General features: G+C 42.5%; 1 protein-coding gene across 3 annotated transcripts; it reads left to right on the top strand.

Annotated features, from left to right (window-relative positions):
- Positions 1-1,316: 1,316 nt before the first annotated feature.
- Positions 1,317-27,222, top strand: LOC117972210 (leukotriene B4 receptor 1-like). Of its 3 annotated transcripts, none has more exons than XM_059018171.1 (4): positions 1,317-1,466; positions 7,053-7,161; positions 15,214-15,744; positions 23,613-27,222. In XM_059018171.1, the coding sequence occupies exons 3-4, from the start codon at positions 15,248-15,250 to the stop codon at positions 24,082-24,084; spliced, it is 969 nt and encodes a 322-aa protein (XP_058874154.1). In that variant the 5' UTR covers positions 1,317-1,466; positions 7,053-7,161; positions 15,214-15,247; the 3' UTR covers positions 24,085-27,222. The 3 variants fall into 3 exon arrangements, with proteins under 3 accessions (XP_058874154.1, XP_058874155.1, XP_034776418.1); XM_059018172.1 differs by having other exon boundaries at positions 7,049-7,161; XM_034920527.2 differs by lacking the exon at positions 1,317-1,466 and adding an exon at positions 4,522-4,582.

Raw genomic sequence — 27,222 nt, 5'->3', positions numbered from 1 at the left:
CGGATTATCCTCCATATTTTATACGTAATTCTAGGAGAAAAAGAAACGGAGTATTCCATTTCTCACTGAGCTGTTCAGTGTTTTTGATTGCCTGACCTGCACCGTCAGAGCAGCCAATTCCATATACAAAAACACAGCTAAACAGACTACAGATATTTGGCAGTGACAGTATTGGGCACAGAAGATGCTCGTGCCACTTTGCCAAATAGTGTAACTTTGTTATTTAGCTTAATGTTTTCAATACTTACGTTCCAAAGTGAACTTCTCTGAGTACCGCCTTAATTTCTTTGCAAGTTCTTAGTACCTGCAATAGGGAATGTACCCTCAGAGAAAAAAAAGTGTTCCAGATCAACAAGTTCTAAGGCATTCATTTGTATTGACTGCAGACACTATTTGGCAATGAAAATAAACAAGGTTTACAGCAGGCATGCACAGAAGAATTCGCATGCGCACAAACGACAAAAAATGACTCATTTATTTTATTTTATTTTTTTCTGCCGAGGACAGTTTTTGGCATAACACCTGTAGGACCTATTTATTTTTTCATATAGACTCGTCCACACGCAGTTTAATTCAGTTAAAAAAGAACAGTACGTTTTAGTCAAAAGTAGGTAGTGGAAAACACACCATTTTAAAATACAGCAAAATGAGAGGTTATCGACTAGAAGTGGTGAAAAACAGATAAGCAGTCATGTTGAAAGTAAAAAAAAGTTGAAGTTACTAGTTGATTAAAAAGATCTGTAAAAAAAGTGTGTTTTTACAGAATAACTGTTTCCTAACGCATTTCATTGTATTACAATATTCATTCATCACACCATACACTACCTCACTGTGTAGCCACATAACCAGTGTCAATGAACGTCTTTTCAATACAGAGATAGTTTACATGGCATTTCGACAAAATGAAGCCAATGACCTCTTGCTACGCAGCAAAAAAGTCTTGCAAAGCTACAGTATATTCTTACTTGCAGCGTATAGAAATTACTCTGAATACTTAAATGCACAAACTAGGCTTTCAAATAAAAACAAATTACCCAGGCAAACAAGTGTCACCCGTGTGACTTTTAAAATAATTTAATATGGAATTGAATGGGGTGGGTAATTGTTTTATTGATGTGTCCGCGGGAGAGAGATGCTCTCCAATTGACTTGTTGAATTAGAACAGCGCTTGGCTATTGCGTACAGGTGCGTTATTACGTGTTAAGTATTGTCTGTATTTGATCTTTCTATGACCCCTGTTAAGAGCCTGTTTGAGCGCTAATTATATAGAATGTGAATAGGTGTTGCAGTGATTTTTCAGGGATTAATGGGGAGAATAAAAAGGACAGGTGACGGACAACGAGAGAGAGGTAGAATGGAAATGAAGCTGGTGCGTAGGTGAAGAAGGGATCGGATGGAACAGAAAATAGCGATTGAAACAGCAAAAGAACAGCGGACAAGCAAAACAGAGAGCGGTCAGGATGCAGGTGCAGTGTCTGAGAGTTAACGCATGAGGGAGGAGTGCTGTTGCTTATATTTTGTGATTGTCTTTTGTTTATAAGCAACGCTGACAGTTTCGACCGTGTGTGTGGATAGAGAAAGAATAGGACGGGACAGATTGAGCAGTGGGTGTAAAAGACACCTGACTACAGGGAACAAGCTGGGTATTGCGAAAAGATCACCAGCATATAAAGAAGCAGGTTTGGGATATAAACACAATACAGTATGATTGCGCTGCAGGTAGAATTGAGCTGGGAAGTGTTCATTAAGGCGACGAGGCTGGGGCGCTGTTTTTATTGCAGCTGAACTGGTTTTCCTCCAGTATCGAAATTGTTATACTCTCTATTTTGGATTACCCTTTTCTTTGTTTTGTGTGATTTTGTTTGGACTGAGACTTGTTTTATTTGCTGAGACGCATTACCGTCAGGGAAGCACTGGAGATTGTTTGACTATCATTTTGTTGTCTGTGGCGTCCTCTGGTGTTCTCTGCGTCTCGGTGACATTTCACTTGGATATTTTTTTGGAGGGTTTGTTCTTGCACAGTGGGACTGGTTGTTTTTTTTTAATTTTGCCTTGGATTACTTGTCTGACTGCCTGCTGCTCTGTGGTGATCTGCAACTGCACCGCACCCCATAGAATATAAAAGGAACAAGTTTACTGGGGACGGCGGTTCCAGATTCCACGGCGAGACGTGGCTTGGATGCGCCAACTCTCCAGTAGTAGGAAGTGCATTCCTATACTGCGACACTCGGCTCAGTGGTGTGAAAAGTGAAGTCTCTTGAACCACTGAACCCTCTGAACCATTTGCTTCATAAGATTCAATGAGCCGAATCACTTGAAGCGCTTCGTGCTCCATAGTGACATCTATTGGTAGAGCCGCGTCATTGAACATACTCGAAGAGTTACACACAGGCTGCTATTGCCTGGAACTTGGCATTTAGAAAGAATGATCTGTAGCCTAATGTACACGAGAGACACCGTAAAGCATGCGTTTTACAGGCTCTTTCAGTGTCATTTGTGACTTACAAAATGGAGTTACATTTTATAATTTCTCTGTTATCTGGTTATATATCAACCACACATGTGATTACCCAACAAAAAAGCCAGTCACGAATTTGCATTATCATACCTGAAATGTAAAATTGTTGTACAATCGAAAACACGATAATGTTGCTTTAGAAATATGCATATCTGACCTCAGGAAATGTACTCGGCTGGGAAGTTAGTGTTGAAACAAGTAAGATTTCAGCTGTTAGACAGTTTCCCGGTGGCGCAACAAGTTAGTAAGTCGTGTAAATAGAAATGCTTCGAATCCCTGCTCCTCTGAGGAAGTGTGCGTGTAGAGAGCTTGTTTTAGATTAATAATTACATTTTCCAAAATGCAAAGCCTAAATTAACCATTTTCTGATATTTTTTAAATAAACTAATTGAAAAAAGAGAAATAATAAATGCTTCCTTCCAGGAATAATCTAGGCTAAATTTCAACGAAGCCTTATTAAGCCGTATGAATTCTGGTTCAGTCAAATCACGTGATGTGTTGCTTCACGCGAAACACTGTTTGCTTCAGATGGTTCGAGGCGGGTTACGTCATTTGAATCACCTGAAGTAGTGAATCACTGAATCATGTGACTGATCCGAAGCCTCAATGAACCCCGTGTATGATTTGAAGCCTCAAAGAAGCAATGAACCTTGTGAATGATTTGAAGCTCCGAACTAATGTAGTTGAATCACTTGAAGCCTCTCTCCAAAACGCATGGGCATTCTAGTATTAGGCATAGCATTAATGGGTCATTAGTTCAGTGTCTCTCGGATGGCTAGATTATTACAGATTTATTTTTAAGCATACAACATACTTGAAGTGTAACCCCAAGTCAATTAAAGCTTATTGGACATTTTAAAAAGTGTTTTTAAAGTGCATAATATATAGAAACATAACATCATAATAATGTTTATTTTATTACATTTCAGTAAAACATACTTGAATGCAAAGATTTCTACATAAACATCCATATATATATATTTATTTATTTTTAAAAAAAGCATATTCATATATGATTTGGCGGATACGAACCCTGATCTCTGGGTTGAGGTTGTGGTGGTTTAAGGTGTAATGGTGTGTTTTTCAATAGTATAGCAATTTGATATTTATAAATTATATTTATTTTGTTGATGTATCACAATGAAATAATATTGAATTCAAGACTTCTTTGACAAAGGTTTGAAAACACATTTTATTAACAATTATTTCTGGAAAACATCTCAAATAATCATTACATTTATTATGTAATGTGGGCTTTGTTACAACCCAAAGAGGAATGGTTATTTACATCCTGAAGCGACGCTAAACAGTAACCCAAAAGAATAAACTCTAATCCTGTTTATGTTTTGAAAAGACATTGAAACAGTAACCTGGAAAAAAATGAACTCTGAGACGAGAAGTATCAGACGCTCTTTATTGTAACACTGAACACAGGACACTCGTATTGAGGAGGAATACAGTGTGCTTGTGTGGACGACCGGGAGTTGGCTGCCGGAGGTCCATCTCCACAGCCTGGATATAACTGGTGCTATCTCTGTTTTCTCCTTGGTACGTCTGGGCTGTTGCAATTGTATTTCTGGTGCTCCTCTTGAAGGCGGATTCCATCCGTGCTTACCTGTATTTACTGGTCTACCCCAACCAAGGGAACCGGTCTTGTGTTTACTGCTGTTATTGATTTACTCCCACAAAGGGAGTCTGTCTTGGTTCTACCTGTGGTACCGAACAACTCCAACAAAGGGAGCTGGTTTTATACTTACCTGTGTTACAGGTCTACCCCAGCAGAGGGAGCCTGTCTGGGAGCTGGTTTGGACGTTACTGTGTTCCAGGTTTTCGATAGCGCACCTACAACACTGTCAGCAAGATTTTACTCCATGAGCGTGCGTGACTGAACACCCCGAGCATTGTGTGGGAGAAGCGAGGCAGAGAGAACACCAGGCGAGCAGCGAGTACTGGATGAGCTGGAGCGGACGGGTGGCGGACACAGGGAGGCCAGCCAGGAGGGAGTTGCAGTAGTCTAGGTGGGAGAGTACCAGGGCCTGGACCAGGAGCTAGGTGGCACAGTTGGTGAGGAAGGGTCGGATTCTTTGTATGTTGCTCAGGAAGAATCGGCAAGTGCATGCCAGAGTGGCGATGTGCTGGGAATGAGAGGCAGGGGTCCAGGGTGACTCCGAGGTTATTAGCTGAGGAGGAGGGAGAGAGTGTGGTAGATTCCAGAGGAATGGAGATAGAGATCAAAGGAGGGAGAGGAGGAGGGAAAGAAAAGGAGGTCAAATTTAGAGAGGTTGAGTTTGAGGTGATGCGAGTGCATCCAGGAGGAGATAGCAGACAAACAGGTAGAGATACGGGAGGAGATGGTGGAGTCAGAAGTGGGGAAGGAGAGGAAAATCTGAGCATGATCAGCATAGAAATGGTATGAGAAACCATAGGATGCGATGAGGGGGCCCAGGGAGCGGGTGTAGAGAGAGAACAGGAGAGAACCCAAGACTGAGACTTGGGGGACTCTTGTTGAGAGGGCAAGATGTGGAGGTTTCTCCACACCAGGTTACTTGGTAAGTACGGTTGGAGAGGTAGGAGGAGAACCAGGCTAGAGCAGTGCCAGAGATTCCCAAGTCAGTGAGAGATGATAGTAGAATAGAGTGATCAACAGTGTCAAAGGCAGTAGAGAGGTCGAGGAGAGAGAGGCAGCTCGGGCAGTGTTTAGTGAGTTGGTGACAGACAGGAGGGCGGTTTCAGTGGAGTGAGCAGAGCGGAAGCCAGATTGGAAAGGATAGGAAAGAGGTGTTGAGAAGGGAGGAGATGAAGGGAAGTAGAGAAGGAGCAGCAGCTTGAAAGAGGTGAGTGGGGAGGGGGTCCAGGGCACACGTGGTGGGTTTGTGACCCTGGAGCAGGGAGGAGAGGTCAGAGTCTGAGAGGGGAGAGAAGGTGGAGAAGGAGGGTGAGTTAGTAGGGGATGCAGTGGGTGTAGGGGCTGTGTGAAAATATATTTTTAATGAACTGTGGCAATGTGCCCCGCCCCTGTGTGCATTTGTGTGTTATGTGTTGTATGTTGCGTGTGTTAATGTTGGTGTATAGTCATTGGTACACGGGATATAAACGGGTCTGTGTTTCACGTGTGATTTAAAAATGTAGATTTGTATTTAGGCACGAGGATGGCACAAATCACTTCACGTGCATTTAAAGTATGTAATATGTGAGCACGGGGTTGCACGTAATTCATTCACGTGCTGGGATTCAAGTGAATAATTAATTAGTAATTGAATCCCAGCACAACAGTATATATAGAGACACGTAGCACTCACTCGGGGTTGGGTGTTCGAGAGTGGAGAAGGAGTAACTAAAAGTGAAAAAGTAAAGAAGTTATTTGTACTCACCATGTTTGTTTGTCTGTTCATCCACCGTTTGTTTAAATGTTAGTCCGTTTTTGTTTGTCTATTTATTTTGGCGTGAAGTGCCGTGTCCTGTGTTTTTGTATGTTTTACAACCTTTTTATTTTCTGTTCTGTTTATTAAATGCTGAGCGAAACCATTCACTCAGCTCCACCAAACCACACCTCTCGTTTATTTCCTGGCTCTGGTCTGACGCCACCCACTCCGGCCGTCTTTGTGACATGAACAATCAAAACTAAATACATATGTTACTAAGTTATAAATTGTATATTCTCAAATACAACATATTTAAAAGTTAACATGAAAAATAAGTATATTATATTATGTTTCACAATAAACTACTAGGGCAGTTAACATGAAAAATAAGTATATTATATTATGTTTCACAATAAACTACTAGGGCGGCACGGTGGCGTGGTGGTTAGCACTGCTGCCTCACAGCACCAGCGTCCTGTGTGCAATTCCAGCCTAGGGGTCTGTCTGTGTGGAGTTTGCATGTTCTTTTCTCTGGGTACTCCAGTTCCCTCCCACAGTCCAAAGACCTGCTGCTCAGGTTGATTGGTCACTCTAAATTGCCCTGTGTGTGTGTTTGGTGCTCTGGGATGGACTGGCATCCCGTCCAGGTGTAGTCCTGCCTTGCACTCTGTGTCTGCTGGGTCAGGCTCGGGCTCACCGCGACTCTGTAAAGGGTTAAGCAGTTAATGATAATGGATGGATGGCATAAACTGTTACTTAAAGGGGAACTCAAATTGTTTGTGTGTGTGTTACACATTCCCATATGCTGCTACAACTATTTAAGTTAGATGTCTGTATTGTTTTTATTATTTTTTTGACATCCTGACCACAGTCTGTTTCCAAGATGGCTTCACATGGCCTCTTCAGATTCAGAACTACATTTCCCATCACCCTGCATCATACATACATGAGTAGGATGGTACATGTGAAGCCATTTTGGAAACTGAGCACAATAAACTGCAATTCAATAATGTAAAAAAGTGAAAACAAAAAAATGAATAAAAATACACAGAGCTTACTTAAATAGTTGTATCAACATATGGGAGCTTGTAACACACACACATACACAAACAATAAAGGTTTAAACAAAAAAGTGGTTTGATTGCTTAACTTCTCATTTCCTGTTAAGACAGATTGAAATGTCACAAAGCCAGTGTAAGCCACACCTACACCCGAGGAAACATTTAAAGGGGGCTGTTACTAGAGAAAGACGCATCATTTTGAAACCCAAAACTAAAAAAGGTAGGCTCATTTCTACTTTTATTTTGTTTACTGAAGTTTTTTTTTTTTATCTTGGTGTGAGACGTTAATATTCATATTAAGTTGCTGTATTTCTGCTGTACTATGTTCAGAAATGGTATGATTGTTTTCACTGGGCAGCAGTGTGGAGGAGTGGTTAGGGGGGGCTTTGGACTCCTGACTCGAGGGTTTTTTGTGGGTTCAGTCGCAGGTGGGGGACACACTCCTGCTGTACCCTGAGCAAGCAGGAAGGTATTTTAACCTCCTAGAAAACCCAACTGTATAAATGGGTAATGTAGGTAAAAAAAAAAATAAAGTAATATAATTGTAACAATTGTAAGTTTGCTATGAACTAAAATAATAAAAATAATAATATTCCAGGGAATATGGATAATGGCATCTGCTAAGAAATCTAAACACATAATAAATGTATATACAGTGCCCTCTGGATTTATTCACACCCTTCATAGACTATAATGGGATGTAGCAAAATAAATGAAAGTGTAGATTCAGTATTTGTTGCATAAATGAATAATATTTTCAGACATTCAGCATTGGACTTCGCAAAAGTGTATTTGTCTAACATATTTGCATGTTTTTTCAAAAACCGAAGGTTCAAAATTAAACAAATGTTTTGCCGATATCTAACACTGATAGTCTTACACTGTTTCATGTTTGCATGGATTTATGCAAAGAAAACATTATGCACACTTGTTTTATTTTGCTAAAAACAACTTTTTGTTACACTGAATCAAGGGTATGAATAGATCCGGAGGCAGCTGTATACACAGGCATTATTGGTTATGATTTGAATATAATTACTGTATTTATTATTGTTGTGATTTATATTACTAAGCAGACTTCCTTATCCAGGATGAGACTGGGGGGGGGGGTCGCCACGCCTCACCAGCCCCAACCTAACAATATTGGCTAAATTTCACTAATGTAGTCTGACAATCTACGTGGTTTACAGGGCACTAGCACCCTAGATGAGATTAAAAATATTAACTATATCCCCTTCCGACCACAGGTTCAAATTCTGACTAGCTTACAGCAGTTGCATTGCCAAACCAAACAAGAGCGCAAGAGACAGCTTTTAAAAGTTATTACAACAATGGGTTTATTGCACAAAACAGTAGAACATACAAGATAGATACTCCACCACTTGGCTAGAAGCCAAAGTGACAATAGAAATGAGAAAAGGGGCTCCCTCTGTTAGCTGGGAGCCAAAGTAACAAATAAACAAAAATACACCGTAAAAGATATGTGCCCAACACAAAGAAAATCAAATATTCAACCACAAACACGGGGGTAAAGTGCAAATGTATATCTAGCGTCCGCCTGTAGCAGACAGCCAGGCACTGGATAACCATACGTCTCTCCGATTGGAATCACAACTAAAAGAAATAAACAACAAAACATGCAATGATCAAACACAAATCCAAACCGAATGTATATATAAATAATTCTCGCTACAGTCGCTCCCCCTCCCTCACCTTCAATCGTTTGTGAGCTTTCTATAAAAACAGTACAATAGCTATCTTTAATTTGCATAAGCAGCCAAGAACAGAATCTAACTGTGGTCAGACACAATGCTGAAAGCAGTAAAATACACATACAAACAACAAACAAGACAAAGGTAAAAATACAGTATCCTTCTTCCTCGTTTTAAAAACAAATGAAGCTAGATTAGAGTAGCACTTCTCAAGTATTTAGCAGCAGCTACAGCTGATATAGTTGAGAACTCCGTCTAGATTGTCGTCCCTCCTTGTCCCGGCTGTAGCCTCGCTATTTCAGGTTTCTTCTTCCTTTATCCGTTTCTTCTCTTTACTCAGCTCCGTATTCCTGTCTCTCGTCTCTCGTCTCTCGAGGTTCCTACCTCTTAAATAGGAAGAAATCCAAAACAGTACCAGGTGCACGTAATGCCACTAATTAAGTCAAAATACGCTAATAGCCAGCTCACAGGTTCCGCAATTCGATGTTAATTACATCAATTCAGGGTTATTAAATGAATCTAAAGCTGCAGCACACAAGAACAAATGTGCATGAAAACATAAAGAAATACAACACATATAAGTACACACGTGAATACATAAAATCAGATCAAAATACAATAATCTAGGCAATCTCAGGAGACCAGAGCCCTAACCACTACTCCACACTGATGCCCTATAAACCTAATGTATCACTGCCAAACACACAATGGCACATGGGCAGTAGTTTTGCCACAGTGGTAATATTGATATTGCCAAATAGAAAAGGCAGTTTAAATAATCAGTTCACACTTGGGAACAAAGACACAGTTTTCTATATCCCAAACTATACCAAAAAGACAACACTATTGATTATATTCTATTGACATACCACTTCACTTCAAAATCATACCGAAATCTTTCATGAAATATGGAACCCCTTTCTTAGTGCACTTAATGGATAGATGAACTAATTTAAATACAAATAAATCTCTAATAATTGCATGTCTTAGTTACTATAGTGAAGCTCAAAACGAACTTAAATACACTTAATATTATATTAATATTATATTAATATATCTCTGGGGCAGCACGGTGGTGTGGTGGTTAGCGCTGCTGCCTCCTCACAGCTCCAGGGTCCTGGGTTCAATTCTGGCTTCAGGGGTCTGTCTGTGTGGAGTTTGCTTGTTCTCCCCGTGTTTGCATTGTGGATTTTCTCCAGATACTCCGGTTTCCTCCCACAGTCCAAAGACATGCTGCTCAGGTCGGTTGGTCACTCTAAAATGCCCTCTGTGTGTGTGTGTGTGTGTGAGTGGTGTCCTGCGATGGACTGGCGTCCCATCCAGAGTGTAGTCCTGTCTTGCGCCCTGTGTCTGCCGGGTTAGGCTCCGGCTGACTGCAACCCTCTAAAGGATTAAATGGTTATGTTAATGGATGGGTGGATTTCTAATCTTATTGTGATCTCCCCCCCATCTTATTTTTGATATTGTTGCCTTTCCTTCCCTCTCTGTATCAATGTGTCATACAGTAGTGTTTCTTTGTTTCTTGTTTAATTGAAGTCTGTGAGTTGTCTTCTTGTTTCTTTGTTTATGTATTTATTTTTCTATTATTATTACTATTTCTTCCTCTCCCCCCACCCTGTTTCATTTCTAAAAAAAAAAAAATAGTTTTTGTTTATAGCCAAATATTTGTCATATCATTTCATTTAAATACAAACTTTTTTTTTTTGAGTTCTTTAGAGATCAGTTTTGCACACAATCGCCCACACTCAAAATGTACAAGCATTTCCTGTTCCTGTTTCTGTAGAATATGTACACATATCCTGTATTCACACATCCTGTATCTGAAACCAACACAGCATTTAACTGAATATATTTGAGCTCATACCTTAAACACATATGTACTGTAGTAGTATAAATGCAAATGAAAATAAGACTTATATTATTATTGTTTTCTTAGCAGATGCCTCCCTTATCCAGGGTGACTGACAATTGTCACATTATTTCTCACATACAATTACCCATTCATACAGTTTTTTTAAATGTAGCAATCTAGGAGGTAAAGTACCTGCCTCCTTGCTCAAGGGTCAAACTAATGAGCTAACAGTATCTATCTATCAACCTAGGAGGTAAAGTACCTGTGTGTCTCAGTGTGTATGTGTGTCCCACAACTGGGATTGAACCCACACAAGACCCTGCGGCCAGTAGTCCAGAGCCCCTCCTAACCATTACTCCACTACACTGTTGCCCAGTAAAAAACAAAGAGCTTCATACCAAAATGAGTTAAATGCTAATTCTAAGTTGGAGTTGTGCCAAATATTATGCGTTAAGTGTGAAATTTAAAGTGCTACTGCTGAATTGCAATAGCATCATTAAATATACTAGTCCTTACCAGTTTTGTCCACATGGGCTTGCTGTACGTTGTCAGGACCGTGTTGCTATCCACGCTCTACGGCTGTCATGCGAATTCCTCGTATTCCAGCAATAGAGCAAACTTCAAGCGGCGCGCCAGGAATGCCAGTTTATATAATTGCAACACGATGCTACGGTCCATCTATCCATCTATTACCATAACTGCTAAATCCTTTAGAAGGTCGCGGTAAACCGGAGCCTAACCGGGCCGGCACCCTGGACGGGACGCCAGCCCATCGCAAGGCACCACACACACACACAGAGGGCAATTTAGAGTGTCCAATCAACCTGAACAGCATGTCTTTGGACTGTGGGAGGAAACCGGAGTACCCGGAGAAAACCCACAATGCGAACACGGGGAGAATATGAAAACTCCACACAGACAGACCTCTAGGACGGAATCGAACCCAGGACCCTGGAGCTGTGAGGCAGCAGCGCTAACCACCACGCCACTGTGCCACCCTTATACTATGGTACTTCTCATGAATATAAAAGTAAAATGCTGTATTATGGTGATACTGCATTATCATACTTACATTATAATACACCATTGTACATTAAGGATATAGGATATATATTCTTATTGTATTACTTGTATTGTAACGCTTGAAATGTTTTTGCTTACGATTGTAAGTCGCCCTGGATAAGGGCGTCTGCTAAGAAATAAATAATAATAATATTTAAAAAAGTAATCTAGTACAATATATATACCCCTCCACAAAAAACAAAGAATGCACAATTTTCTCTGAAATAACTTGAAACTGACAAAAGTAATTGGCATCCACCATTGTTTATTCCATATTTAATAGAAATCAGACTTTGCTTTTGATTTTTCATTCAACATAATATTGTAAATAAGAAAACAAATGAAAATGGCATGGACAAAAATGATGGGACCGCTAACCTAATATTTTGTTGCACAGCCTTTAGAGGCAATCGCTGCAATCAAAGGTTTTCTGTAGCTCTCAATGAGACTTCTGCACCTGTTAACAGGTAGTTTGGCCCACTCTTCCTGAGCAAACTGCTCCAGCTGTCTCAGGTTTGATGGGTGCCTTATCCAGACTGCAAGTTTCAGCTCTTTCCATAGATGTTCGATAGGATTCAGATCAGGACTCATAGAAGGCCACTTCAGAATAGTCCAATGTTTTGTTCTTATCCATTCTTGGGTGCTTTAGCTGTGTGTTTTGGGTCATTATCCTGTTGGAGGACCCATGACCTGTGACTGAGACAGAGCTTTCTGACACTGGGCAGTACGTTTCGCTCCAGAATGCCTTGATAGTCTTGAGATTTCATTGTGCCCTGCACAGATTCAAGGCACCCTGTGCCAGGCGGAGCAAAGCAGCCCCAAAACATAACTGAGCCTCCTCCATGTTTCCCTGTAGGTATGGTGTTCTTTTCTTTGAAAGCTTCATTTTTTCGTCTGTGAACATAGAGCTGATGTGACTTACCAAAAACATCTTTTCTAAGGGGTACCAAAATGTGTCCAGGCCATTTTAGAATATCTTTGTAGAATAAGCAATAATTCATCTCCTTTCACAGCTTCTTTGCTTTATTCCATGACATACCAAAGGCATGCAAGTATACATGATAAAATAGCTTTTAATTTCATCACTTTTCAGGAGGAATGAAGTATTATTTCAATGAACTGTAAGGGTAACAACAAATTTGAGCACGTCTGTATATATATATATATATATATATCTATATATACAGTGCCTTGCGAAAGTATTCGGCCCCCTTGAACTTTGCGACCTTTTGCCACATTTCAGGCTTCAAACATAAAGATATGAAACTGTAATTTTTTGTGAAGAATCAACAACAAGTGGGACACAATCATGAAGTGGAACGAAATTTATTGGATATTTCAAACTTTTTTAACAAATAAAAAACTGAAAAATTGGGCGTGCAAAATTATTCAGCCCCCTTAAGTTAATACTTTGTAGCGCCACCTTTTGCTGCGATTACAGCTGTAAGTCGCTTGGGGTATGTCTCTATCAGTTTTGCACATCGAGAGACTGAAATTTTTGCCCATTCCTCCTTGCAAAACAGCTCGAGCTCAGTGAGGTTGGATGGAGAGCATTTGTGAACAGCAGTTTTCAGTTCTTTCCACAGATTCTCGATTGGATTCAGGTCTGGACTTTGACTTGGCCATTCTAACACCTGGATATGTTTATTTGTGAACCATTCCATTGTAGATTTTGCTTTATGTTTTGGATCATTGTCTTGTTGGAAGACAAATCTCCGTCCCAGTCTCAGGTCTTTTGCAGACTCCATCAGGTTTTCTTCCAGAATGGTCCTGTATTTGGCTCCATCCATCTTCCCATCAATTTTAACCATCTTCCCTGTCCCTGCTGAAGAAAAGCAGGCCCAAACCATGATGCTGCCACCACCATGTTTGACAGTGGGGATGGTGTGTTCAGGGTGATGAGCTGTGTTGCTTTTACGCCAAACATAACGTTTTGCATTGTTGCCAAAAAGTTCGATTTTGGTTTCATCTGACCAGAGCACCTTCTTCCACATGTTTGGTGTGTCTCCCAGGTGGCTTGTGGCAAACTGTAAACGACACTTTTTATGGATATCTTTAAGAAATGGCTTTCTTCTTGCCACTCTTCCATAAAGGCCAGATTTGTGCAGTATACGACTGATTGTTGTCCTATGGACAGAGTCTCCCACCTCAGCTGTAGATCTCTGCAGTTCATCCAGAGTGATCATGGGCCTCTTGGCTGCATCTCTGATCAGTCTTCTCCTTGTATGAGCTGAAAGTTTAGAGGGACGGCCAGGTCTTGGTAGATTTGCAGTGGTCTGATACTCCTTCCATTTCAATATTATCGCTTGCACAGTGCTCCTTGGGATGTTTAAAGCTTGGGAAATCTTTTTGTATCCAAATCCGGCTTTAAACTTCTCCACAACAGTATCTCGGACCTGCCTGGTGTGTTCCTTGTTCTTCATGATGCTTTCTGCGCTTTAAACGGACCTCTGAGACTATCACAGTGCAGGTGCATTTATACGGAGACTTGATTACACACAGGTGGATTCTATTTATCATCATTAGTCATTTAGGTCAACATTGGATCATTCAGAGATCCTCACTGAACTTCTGGAGAGAGTTTGCTGCACTGAAAGTAAAGGGGCTGAATAATTTTGCACGCCCAATTTTTCAGTTTTTTATTTGTTAAAAAAGTTTGAAATATCCAATAAATTTCGTTCCACTTCATGGTTGTGTCCCACTTGTTGTTGATTCTTCACAAAAAATTACAGTTTCATATCTATGTTTGAAGCCTGAAATGTGGCAAAAGGTCGCAAAGTTCAAGGGGGCCGAATACTTTCGCAAGGCACTGTATATATATATATATATATATATATATATATATATATATATATATAGCAATGTAGTATTATTCATTTCTTAGCAGACACCCTTATCCAGGGCAATTATTTTTTTATTACATTATTATTTTTTTATATAGAATTACCCATTTATACAGTTTTTACTTTTTACTGGAGCAATCTAGGTAAAGTACCTTGCTCAAGGGTACAGCAGCAATGTGTCCCCCACCTGGGATTGAACCCACGACCCTCCGGTCAGGAGTCCAGAGCCCTAACCACTACTCCACACTGCTACCCTATAGTAACATTATACAGTAGTGTACATTGATGGTACAGAATATATACATACATTATACAGTACCGGGCAGCACGGTGGTGTGGTGGTTAGCACTGCTGCCTCCTTACAGCTCCAGAGTCCTGGGTTTGATTCTGGCTTCAGGGGTCTGTCTGTGTGGAGTTTGCATGTTCTCCCCGTGTTCGCATTGTGGGTTTTTTTCCGGGTACTCCGATTTCCTCCCACAGTCCAAAGACATGCTGTTCAGGTTGATTGGTCTCTCTAAATTGCCCTCTGTATGTGTGTGTGGTGCCCTGCGATGGACTGGCGTCTCGTCCAGGGTGTAGTCCCGCCTTGCGCCCTGTGTCTGCCCGGTTAGGCTCCGGCTCACCGCAAACTTCTAAAGGATTAAGCAGTTATGACAATGAATGGATGGATTATACAATACCATTGTACTGATCACACTGATATATCATACCTTGTTCCAAAATCCAATGTTACAAGTACCATGGCACATTTTTATAGAGGATTGTAACACTGAGGTAACATTCTCTTCTTTATCCCTTTGCAGGATTCCCAGCCTCATTCCAGATCGCCATCAAACCATGAACATCTCCTCTTCTCCCTTCCCCTCCCTCACCTCTCGCCCTCCCTCCTCCTCCTCCTCCCTTGGCTCCTCTGAGATAGTGGGCACTCTCTTCCTGGGCTTGGCGTTTGTTCTGGGTTTCCCAGGGAACCTGTTTGTGGTGTGGACGGTGCTGTGCCGTGTGGCTTGTCACTCAGTCACCTGCCTGCTGGTGTTGAATCTGGCCGTGGCCGACACCCTGGTCCTGCTCAGCGCTCCCTTCTTCATACGCTACTTGGTCGGGGGACGGGGATGGGAGTTTGGCTCGTCCTTCTGCAAGCTGGTTCATTACCTCTGCAGTGTCAACATGTACGCCTCCATCTTCCAGATAACCGCCATGAGCCTCGACCGCTTCCTGGCTGTGTCCCGCCCCTTCCTGTCTCAGCAGCTTCGCACCAAGAGGGCCCTGCTGAAGATCCTGCTGCTCATCTGGAGCCTGGCCTTGCTCTTTGCCATCCCCATGCCCTTCTACCGCAGGTTAGTGTTTCACAGAGAGGAAATCAGGGCATACCAGGGACGAACCCCCTATCAACATAAAAGACTAATATAAGAGTTAACCTTGTAGCAATTCCCATGCTACATAATGTGGGTGTAAGTCTCACCCACCTGTCCCTTTAATTAGGGTCAGTAGCCTGGCCAGGTCAAAACTTCATTTCCCATAGTTCCTTGCAACCACCCTCTGTTCATCCTCTCTCCCCATTGGCTCATTCCGATTTCCTCCCCTCCAATCTCAGAGCTCCTTAGTAGCCAGCACCTGTATTAAAGCTGGCTAATCAGGCCTGAGGGAGACTCCCTTTCTCAGAGGAATCCATTTAACTACAGCATTTTCTCTACTTAAATTTCAGTGAATCCATTACCATCCTTAGATAATTCCAGTGCATCCGTTCATTTTCTTTTGTCGCTGCGCTTTGTCTAAACTGCTCTTTTTGTTTTCACTGTTACTTGTTTAAGTTTAGCTGTTTTTCTAGGTCTGTTTAGTGTTTGTTGTTTTATGTGTGACAGTCTCCATTTTTTCCTGATCCTCCTGATTTTTTCCAAACAACTGTTCACCATTCAACTCAACACTACTGGACAGTCTCAACAATTTCAACGTACTCAATGTTTTCAACCTTCTACAATCACCATCATTTCGGAACACTTTGCTGGACTGCCTTATTTGTGGGTGAGATCATTTCTTTTTTGTTTGGATTTTTTCTACTTTAATTTGATACTTTGTTTCCTGTATTTTTTCTGTTACTTTGTTATTTTGTTACTTTGTATGGATTTCAATTGCCCTGCTATTACTGGACTTGTTGGGCCTACTGTCATTCTCCCACCATTGCCACCGAGACTGTTAAATGTAATTGTTTCCCCACCTGTATCTATTTATTTATCCTTGGTCTTTATCTGTGTGTGTTGTGTTTGTGAGTGTGGGTTTATTGGAGACCCTCCGGACACCATTCATTTCTACTTTGTGAATCTGTTTAGCCTTCTGTTTGTCCCTACATATTTATCTGTACCATCTTATTTCTTACCTGTTACCTGCAATTATTTGAATTACTTTCTTATCATTATTCATTTCATTCATTTATTCATTTTTTCATTTGTTGACATTATTGTTCACAATAATAAACCGATTGTTCGTGAAATTGACACCTCTGACGTCCCTGCTTTTGCTGTCTGTCACTCTTGCTGACTTATTTAGCTATAGGAATAGGGCCAGTAGTTTCTCCTTAGGGAGGACAGTGCAACTGCTTCTCAGTTGTGCAGAGTGATCGTTACAGAATTGGTGGCCCGTACGGGGACCCTTTGTGTCATTAAATTCAAATCTAAATTCATCAGTTTAAATTGTTGGGAACTTAATGTCAGAAATGGAAGATCAGACCTGGACTTCGCTAAACTTCTCTGAGATTGGCGATAGACCCCATGTGACTATCAGAGAGCCTATAACAGAGAGAACCACCCGCATTAGTGACCTGTACATTACACAGGAAGGGGCAGATCTTTCTGGAGGCGATGATGATGAAGGGAACCTTACTGACAGCGTTGCGATAGGGCAATTGACTGAGCACTGTTCCCATCTCACTGACCGTGTTGAGCAACTGGAAACACAGCTGTCTGAGTTACAGGAGAGCAGCATTAATCGTGAACAGGTCCTGCGAGGTTACATCGAAGGACGCTTTGCAGATATGGAGAATCGAAGGCAAGAGGCCCTTGACGAAATGGATAAGGAAGTGGTGAAGTGCCTGAAACGCCGCGATGTGCTGTGGGGAGAAGAGCTGAAGAAACTCTTCAAAAAGACCAGCACCCCTCGTCTACCACTTTCTTTGCCGTCTCTCTCCTCTAGAAAGCAATCTGCACCACAACAGTTCTCCTTTGACGGTGGGTCTGCTGATTACCATGGCTCCAGAAATGAAGGAAGTCTTTCCCAAGCAAAGCTGCCCATTAAAATCAACTTCCCAGAGTTTGGCGGGGAGGCCAGCAGCGATGCCATTGACTTCCTGGACAAATGTGATGAATTCCTAGCGCTACGAACCATGACACCCAATGAGATCATGGCAACCATGTCCAGTGTGCTGAAAGGCTCAGCAAAGAGCTGGTGGGTCGCGGAGCGCAAGGGAATCCACTCCTGGGAACAGTTCAAGACTGTCTTCCGTCAAGCTTTTCTGCCGTCTGACTTCCAGACCGAAGTGGAAGACCGACTTCGCTCCAGATTCCAACTTCCTGACGAGCGAATCCTTGACTTCGCCTATGACTACCGTGCCCTATGTCTGCGCTGGAAGCCAGACTTGGAGGAGACTGAGTTGGTTTGTCGCATTCTCAACAGCTGTAATCCCAAACTGGCAAGCTCCCTTAGGGGAACAGTGAAGACAGTGGCAGAACTGGTGCGCATCGGGACCCAGGTGGAGAGAGACAACGCTGCCCAGCGGGAATACTGGGTCAAGGCAAACTCCAGCAAAGCCGTTCAGGACAATAGGAGCCATAAAGGAGCTATGAAGAAGCCGGCAGAGGTCAGCATGGTGAGAAGCCAGAAGAAGAAAAATATAGTTCCTGCTGCAAGCCTGACTCTACTGATCGTGGATGTGGGCGTTCGAGGGCTCCAAGGGCCTGCAGTCCTGGACACTGGGAGCACCTTCACTCTAATGAGAGAGAGTCTCTGGAGGATGATTGCTCATCCAGGGGAAGAGCTGGAGTCTGCACAGGACCAGTATTTCATGCTGGCGGATGGACAGTCACACCAGGCCAAAGGTCAAGTTCGCCTCACTTACCTTCTCCACGGAGAGATCTGGTTTCTAGGCACATATGTCCTACAGGATCATCACCTGACGTTTCCCCTTGTTCTAGGCTTGGATTTCTTGGAGAAAACTCATACCCAGATTGACATTGTCAATAGGCAGTATGGTGTCAAACATCAGAAGGATTTCTCCTACCATCCTTTTTTGCCACGGTATGAGGGGGAAGCTTCCTGGGACAGGTCCTTATCGAGTGTCAGCCTCTACTTCCATACATCTTGCCAGCCACCTACCACCTCTGATCCAAAGCCATGCCAACCGGCGAAGGTGACCATGACCATCACTTCAGCTGAACCATCTCCTGTCGAGCAACAACTCCAGAACCTCCAGCAAAAGTGGTCTTCAGTCTATACTGATAAGTTGGGAATGACCACCGTCACCCGTCACTCCATCTCCACTGAGGACGAAGTCCCTGTTCGGGGTCGACTGTATAGAGCGTCTCCACTGAAGAAGGCTTTAATCAAGGAACACGTCCAAGACATGCTTCTGGACGGAGTTATAGAACCATCTAACTCCCCATGGTCCTCTCCAGTGGTGCTCACAGAGAAGAAAGATGGTGGTTACAGGTTCTGTGTGGACTACAGAAAGCTGAATGCAAAGACTGTCTTTGATGCATATCCCATGCCCCTCATTCATGACATCCTGGAGTCCCTGAGTGGTGCTGCGGTATTCAGTTCCCTTGATCTACGCTCGGGTTACTGGCAAGTGGCGATGGACTCAGCAAGTAGAGCGAAGACTGCGTTTACCACACCCTTTGGTTTTTATCAATTTAATGTAATGCCATTTGGGTTAAAAAATGCTGCAGCCACTTTTCAACGGCTGATGGAGAGAGTGTTAGGAGACCTCCGAGGGAAGATCTGTTTCGTCTACATAGATGACATCATTGTCTATTCACCAAACTCCGCACAGCATCTTCAAGACCTCGAAGCTGTCTTCCACAAACTTCATCTGGCCCGTCTTACTCTCAATCTCAAAAAATGCCACTTCTTCAAACACACTCTCCATTTCCTTGGTCATGTGGTTTCAGGTGAGGGTGTAGCTGCTGATCCCCACAAGCTCCAAGCCATCCAGGAATATCCCATTCCTACCAACTTGAAGGAGGTTCAACGGTTCCTAGGTTTGGCAGGGTGGTACCGCAAGTACATCCCCAGGTTTGCGGATATTGCTGCCCCACTTAACAACTTGAAAAAGTAAGATGTCCCCTGGAAATGGACAGGAGAGTGCCAGAAGAGTTTCAAACTCCTCCAAGAAGCTTTGATCAGTCCTCCAGTCCTCGCTCACCCGGACATCAACAAGACGTTCCGAGTCTTTACTGATGCCAGCGATGTAGGACTTGGAGCGGTTCTGACTCGGCTAGAAGGAGATGATGAGAAGGTAATAGCCTACGCCTCCAAATTACTGAACTCTGCCGAAAAAAAACTACTCCACATCTGAAAAGGAGTGTCGCGCTGTCGTGTGGGCAGTAGAAAAATGGCGGCATTATCTGGAGGGGATGGAGTTTGAGGTTGTCACTGACCACGCTGCACTCTCCTGGGCATTCAATAACCCAAAAACCTCTTCCAGACTGACCCGCTGGACTCTTCGCCTACAACAATTCACTTTTACCGTTATTTACAGGAAAGGTAGTCTGAATCTTGTACCTGATGCACTCTCCAGAGCTCCACTTGTACCACCTTCAACTCCTTCTGCGTCAGTGTGTGCTAGCAATGCCCCTGCGAGTAGCATGGATCTTCCCACGACTAATGAACCAGATTGCGGCCGCTCAGTCCAAAGACCCAGCTATCGCTAATATCATCAATGACATTGCTTCCAATACTGCCAATGATAACCGCATCTCCTTCATCCAACAGCAGGGACTTGTGTATCGCCGGGTGCCCATTCCTAAACAAGTATTCCGATACCAGCTGGTAATTCCGGAACAGCTGACGGATTCCTTCCTCCACCACTACCATGACAACCCTTTGGGAGGTCACCTGGGCAGGATGAAGACCCTGTTGCGCATGCTGGAGGTTGCATGGTGGCCCTCCATCCGTAAAGATACATGGCACCACATAAAGAAGTGTCAAACCTGCCAGAAGTACAAACTGTCCAACACCAAACCTGCAGGTCAACTCCAGTCCACTACTGTGAAGGAGCCCGGAGAGATGCTGGGTCTGGACCTAATGGGACCTTTCCCCAGAAGTAAAGGTAACACTTACATCCTGGTCATTGTTGATTACTTCACAAAGTGGGTTGAGCTGTTTCCATTGCGGGACAGTAAGACCACCAAAATTGTGAACATTTTGACGCAGGAAATATTCACTCGATGGGGAACACCGCAACACATTCTTTCAGACCGTGGACCTCAGTTCACGAGCCAGCTACTCGCAGAGGTGTGCAAGACCTGGGGAGTAGTACAAAAACTCACCACCAGCTACCACCCACAGACCAACCTGACAGAACGCGTGAACCGCATCTTAAAGACCATGGTTGCATCTTTTGTCGGGAAAAACCATCAACTGTGGGATCAGTGGCTACCCGAGTTTTGTTTCGCCCTCAACACCGCCAAACATGAAACCACTGGCTTCTCTCCTGCAGTATTTTAGCGCTCGGAAGGACCATCAGAGGCCCATTGGACCGATTAATCGCTGTTGCTCCTGCTCCATCCACCGATCCCTACCAACTGCTAGATCGCCAGCAGCAGATTGCCGAAGAGGTGAGGGATCACGTTGCCAAAGCTCAGAAACGGCAAGCTCGGAATTACAATGCCCGGAGAGCACACTGTCAGTATGAAGAAGGTGAGTTAGTCTGGATAAGATCTCACCCCTTATCTGATGCCTCCGGAAAGTTTTCCGCAAAACGTGCCCCTAAATGGTTTGGGCCAGCTCTTGTAACCAAGAGACTTGGACCCAACAACTACAAAGTCAAGTGGGGGGAGCCAGATTATTTCAAAGAGGATACTGTCAATATTGTTAATTTAAAACGCTACTATGGCGTTCATCCCTTGCACCTCCAGTGTGGGGGGGGGGGGGGGGGGGGGGAATATGTAGCAATTCCCATGCTACATAATGTGGGTGTAAGTCTCACCCACCTGTCCCTTTAATTAGGTTCAGTAGCCTGGCCAGGTCAAAACTTCATTTCCCATAGTTCCTTGCAACCACCCTCTGTTCATCCTCTCTCCCCATTGGCTCATTCCGATTTCCTCCCCTCCAATCTCAGAGCTCCTTAGTAGCCAGCACCTGTATTAAAGCTGGCTAATCAGGCCTGAGGGAGACTCCCTTTCTCAGAGGAATCCATTTAACTACAGCATTTTCTCTACTTAAATTTCAGTGAATCCATTACCATCCTTAGATAATTCCAGTGCATCCGTTCATTTTCTTTTGTCGCTGCGCTTTGTCTAAACTGCTCTTTTTGTTTTCACTGTTACTTGTTTAAGTTTAGCTGTTTTTCTAGGTCTGTTTAGTGTTTGTTGTTTTATGTGTGACAGTCTCCATTTTTTCCTGATCCTCCTGATTTTTTCCAAACAACTGTTCACCATTCAACTCAACACTACTGGACAGTCTCAACAATTTCAACGTACTCAATGTTTTCAACCTTCTACAATCACCATCATTTCGGAACACTTTGCTGGACTGCCTTATTTGTGGGTGAGATCATTTCTTTTTTGTTTGGATTTTTTCTACTTTAATTTGATACTTTGTTTCCTGTATTTTTTCTGTTACTTTGTTATTTTGTTACTTTGTATGGATTTCAATTACCCTGCTATTACTGGACTTGTTGGGCCTACCGGCACCACATAGATAACACGGACATAAACAAACAAGTTAGCTGTTTCTGCATCCAGCACTTAAAGAATGTCACAGACATTTGCAGAGCTTTTTTTCAGACGTTATAATAATAAAATAATGACTTGGATCGCATTATTGAGGAGTTTGGTGATAAAACCATACAGCAAACAAGGGGTGGGACGGGGCTGGAGATGCAGTAATGAGTGTCCTGTTGATATGCAGTGCCTTTTACTGTGAAAAAATACTTTTAAACAGCGCGTCTTAAATAAACTGCGCGTGTGAAAATAAATTGGACCTGACACGCCTGAGATGCGCTGAATAAATGGACCTCTAAGGGTTAAAGGTGATCAGTGCTGGTTCCAATCCAGGGCCATTGATGACTATGGCCAGGAGTTCCCAGTGGGTTCCCAGGGGGTTCTCCGGGGGTTCTCAGGAGGTTCCTGGGAACTCCCGAAGGTAATTTGGTTTGGTACCATGCTATTGGTGTTTCTCAAAGTGGGTATCAGGGCCGTGAGTTCTCAGGGGCTCGTGCACAATTGGCTGAGCTTGAGCCGCCCGTGTGGGGAGGGTTCTAGTCAGCTGGTTAATCCTTGTCTCTCCACTGCGCACCAGTGACTCCTGTGGTTGGTTAGGCACCTACCTGCAGGCCTGCTGCACTGTCATCTGATCTGTGCTGTCCGACATCACGATAGATCTGGTGACTTAGCTGTGGGTTTGCAGTGTGAAAAAATATTTTAAAAAATAGGTCAGCTTGAAGCATGTTTCGGGGGAATGTCTTTTTTGTTCCAAATGAGCTTTCAATTACTTAACAAAACCCTTAACTGAAGAAATAATTTGCTTAATTTGACTTTTTAAATTGGATAATTCAAGTTCCTTACACAATCCATCCATCCATTATCCATAACCGCTTATTCCTGTGGCAGGCACAGGGCATAAGGCAGGACTACACCCTTGACGGGACGCCAGTCCATTGCAGGGCACCACACACACATGCACACAGACACTCGCACAGAGGGCAATTTAGAGTGATCAATCAACCTGAAAAGAATGTATTTGGACGGGGGGGGGGTAGAAACCACACACAGATTAGGCAAATTAAGTAATTCAGAGCAGGTTGGTTGGAACAAAAAAACAGGTTATGTGGTCCTCCAAGACCAGGGTTGAGAACCACTGTTTTAGAGCATAATAGACTAAATCTATGATAGAACTATCTAGCCTCGAACACAGTATAGAAGTCAGCACAGATAGTTTCTTAATGGATAGCTGTGTTACTGATACATTTCTTTTCCCTCTATTTTGCATGCAGAGTTTCCCTGAAAGGTGGGCTGGAATACTGCATACCATTCCACAGTGATCCAAAGCACATGGTTTTCCAATACCTGATGGAGATCTTAAGTTTCGTGGTTCCGTTTTCCATTATCCTCTTCTCATCTCTCTACATTTTCAGGAAATTGAGAAACACCGTGTTTGAGAATAAAAGCAAACAGATAATCCTTCCCGTTGTGATCGCTTTCTCTGTCTTCTGGATGCCCTACCACATCGTGAACCTGATCCAGGTTTCAGGAGCCTTAGCTGGGGAAAAATCAATGAACAACTCTCTCCTTGGAGCTGCCGAAACTGCCAGGCCCTACGTGACGGCTTTTGCTTTCTTCAGCAGCAGCGTCAACCCAGTTCTCTACGCCTTCATTGGGAGGTCCTACATCCGCTCGGACGGCATCAATTTCATAGCTATCATGCTGGAACAAACTAATTCTGAATTGCAGGGCTCAAGGTTATAACCAACCAAGTGGAGAAAGACTGAAGGGCTCACACAGTCTTCAGAAATTCAGCAGAGACACAAACACTTAAAGGAACCTTATGTATAGATTGTATGGGTGGAGCATGTGATGGTTGAATGTGCTAAATGCGAGAAGCTTTGTGGAAGGATATTTGGGCTCAGATAGAGTCGCACAGTGGCGTGGTGGTTAACACTGCTGCCTTACAGCTCCAGAGTCCTGGGTTCAAGTCCGACCTTCAGGGGTCTATCTGTGTGGAATTTGCATGTTCCCCCTATGTTCACGTGGGTTTTCTCCAGGTACTCCAGTTTCCTCTCAAAGTCCAAAATGATGCTGTTCAGGTTGATTGGTCTCTCTAAATTGCCCTCTGTATGTGTGTGTGGTGCCCTGCAATGGACTGGAGTCCCGTCCAGGGTGTAGTCCCGCCTTGCACCCTGTGTCTGCCGGATTAGGCTCTGGCTCACCGTGACCTTCTAAGCGATTTAAGCGGTTATTGATAATGGATATATGGTCTGTGCTTTTGTTTTAAATGTACTTCAATGCTTTAAATTTGTTTTTCACTTCAGTTCATTTATTTTATTTTTCACTTTAGAGAATACAGCATACCTTGCATAAAGATGGTTCTGTGGAAATACAACCACAAAGTACAGAATAAAATGACACTGGAGATTACGGTGAATAAGAAAGGGGGTGGAGTTTGCTTGGGCTGACATTAAGAAATGGAGAGCAGTTGTAAAAATATGCAAGTTGAAGTTGAATACGCATCTAAAAACTAATTTCTCAAAACCTCCAAAAGTTAAGAAAATAAAAATAATATTGGGAAGGATAAGAATATTGTCACTGTTTAGTTTGAAGTCTGTTTAAATTAAGGGTTACCTTTACTGAGCCCATTTAAAACATTATTATTCAATTATAAATCAATTTAGCCACATCATAAAATTATTAGTATTGAAACACATCTTTCCAACACCAACTGAATCAATGGAAACTGTGAAGATAAAACTCTATCCATCCATTATCAATAACCACTCATTCCTTTTAGAGGAGTCAATCATCCATCCATCCATTATCAATTGTAGGTAATTTCTGTACCTCATAATACAAGTATAATCTTAAGAGTTTAGAAACAAATGTTTCTTTGCATGGCAATGTAGTGGGTGTTTAGGTAGGGCTATGTTTTTTTGCATGCATTAAAATCGCTGTTTTCATATGTATAATTAAGAGGCCAATGGCATGGCAGGCTTGTGTGTTTTTTTCTTTGCTTCTCTTACTGTCATTCAGGTGCTGACGTTATGGATTTCTGCAGTGTTGTCCTGTCTCTAACCCAGCCTCGCAATCTGCTTTCATGCTGCCTGACTGTGCTTGATTACCTGTCACCTCGGCAACCGCTGATGCTGTTCTGCTATTGGCAGAATTTCAGGAAGCCTGTACTCACCCGTGGCATTTAAAAATGGGGAAGGAAACTAGCAGAGAGGAGGGGAACACATTGTGAAAGCATTGAGCAGAGAGGTGAGAGCAGAGAGCAGGGAGGTGAGAGCTGAGAGCGAGCATCTTATTTGTTTTTGTTTTTCCTTTTTATCTTTTTCGTGCTGAAAGAAAGCTATTTTAAGTAAGCCAGCACCCAGCTGAGTAGCGTCCTGTGAGCTGCAGCACCACATTTGAATCGCATTTAAATCAAGGGAAGTAATGTTAAAACTTTACAATTCATTGGTAAGACCTCACCTAGAATATTGTGTTCAGTTCTGGTCACCTCATTACAAAAAGGATATTGCTGCTCTAGAAAGAGTGCAAAGAAGAGCAACTAGAATTATCCCGGGTTTAAAAGGCATGTCGTATGCAGACAGGCTAAAAGAATTGAATCCATTCAGTCTTGAACAAAGAAGACTACGCGGCGATCTGATTCAAACATTCAGAATCCTAAAAGGTATAGACAATGTCGACCCAGGGGACCTGAAAAAAGAAACAAGGACCAGGGGTCACAAATGGAGATTAGATAAAGGGGCATTCAGAACAGGAAATAGGAGGCACTTTTTTACACAGAGAATTGTGAGGGTCTGGAACCTGCTCCCCAGTAATGTTGTTGAAGCTGACACCCTGGGATCCTTCAAGAAGCTGCCTGATGAGATTCTGGGATCAATAAGCTACTAACAACCAAACGAGCAAGATGGGCTGAATGGCCTCCTCTCGTTTGTAAACTTTATGTTCTTATGAGTTTTCACTGTTTGGTTACCGGTAGTGGTAAGCCTTGTCTTGCGAGGCGAGGGTTGAATGTTTTGTTTATTTGTTATATAGTACTGCTCACTCTCCGCTCTGCGCAGCGCTCATTAGTGATTGCAGGTCTGCACTGCATTGTACTGTATGCTACGGTTTGCTTTTGAATTGTTTTAGTCTGTATGGTAGATGGTTTATAAGGTACCATCCCCCTTGGTATATTAATATGTATCTATGCTACTGCCTTTTTGTATTTTAAACCAATAGATTTAGATATTGTGACGCTGTGGAGGTATTGTGGATATTGTGCAATAGATTTATAACGGGTATTAAACTTCCAAAAAGACGTTACCTAGATAATTGCTGTTTCTAAATTAGTGGGTTTTTCTTAATCTATTTAAGAATAAAGGTTACCTGCAAAACTGATATACACCACTGATATTGATATTCTATACTCTATACTAGCTACTTGTAAAGGATTGGGAAAACATGAGTGGTAGTTTGCACTTTTGGAATTTATCTTTTTGATTGGGATTTGTGTAATATTGTTGTATTTGATTTCACTTGGGATTTGTGTAATATTGTTGTATTGAGTTTCACCTTTTGTTTTGTTGTGGATTTGGTTTTGTAGTTGCTGCTTGAAGATTTCTCCTCTCCTCTACAAAGTAATGAAGGTTGTACTGAATACTGCTAATATAATATTGTCTTGACACACAGATTGAGTTAAGACTGAATATTTGTAAATCCATTAAGAGCTCTGTTAATTGGTTGAATCTTGAGTGTTTGATAGCATTGCTGTGTCTGCAAATAGTAAATTTATTCTAACTCTAGTAACCCATTTTTTATAAATTTATTGCGCAATTTTGCACAATAATATTCCTGTGTTTTTACCAGTTGCGATTTTAAAAATAAAACTATTATTTAACTTCA

The sequence above is a fragment of the Acipenser ruthenus genome, chromosome 58 (assembly GCF_902713425.1).
Source record: "Acipenser ruthenus chromosome 58, fAciRut3.2 maternal haplotype, whole genome shotgun sequence".
Classification (NCBI taxonomy): domain Eukaryota; kingdom Metazoa; phylum Chordata; class Actinopteri; order Acipenseriformes; family Acipenseridae; genus Acipenser; species Acipenser ruthenus.
The sequence above is the reverse complement of the archived record's forward strand: the minus strand, read 5'-3'. Positions and strand labels throughout refer to the sequence as shown.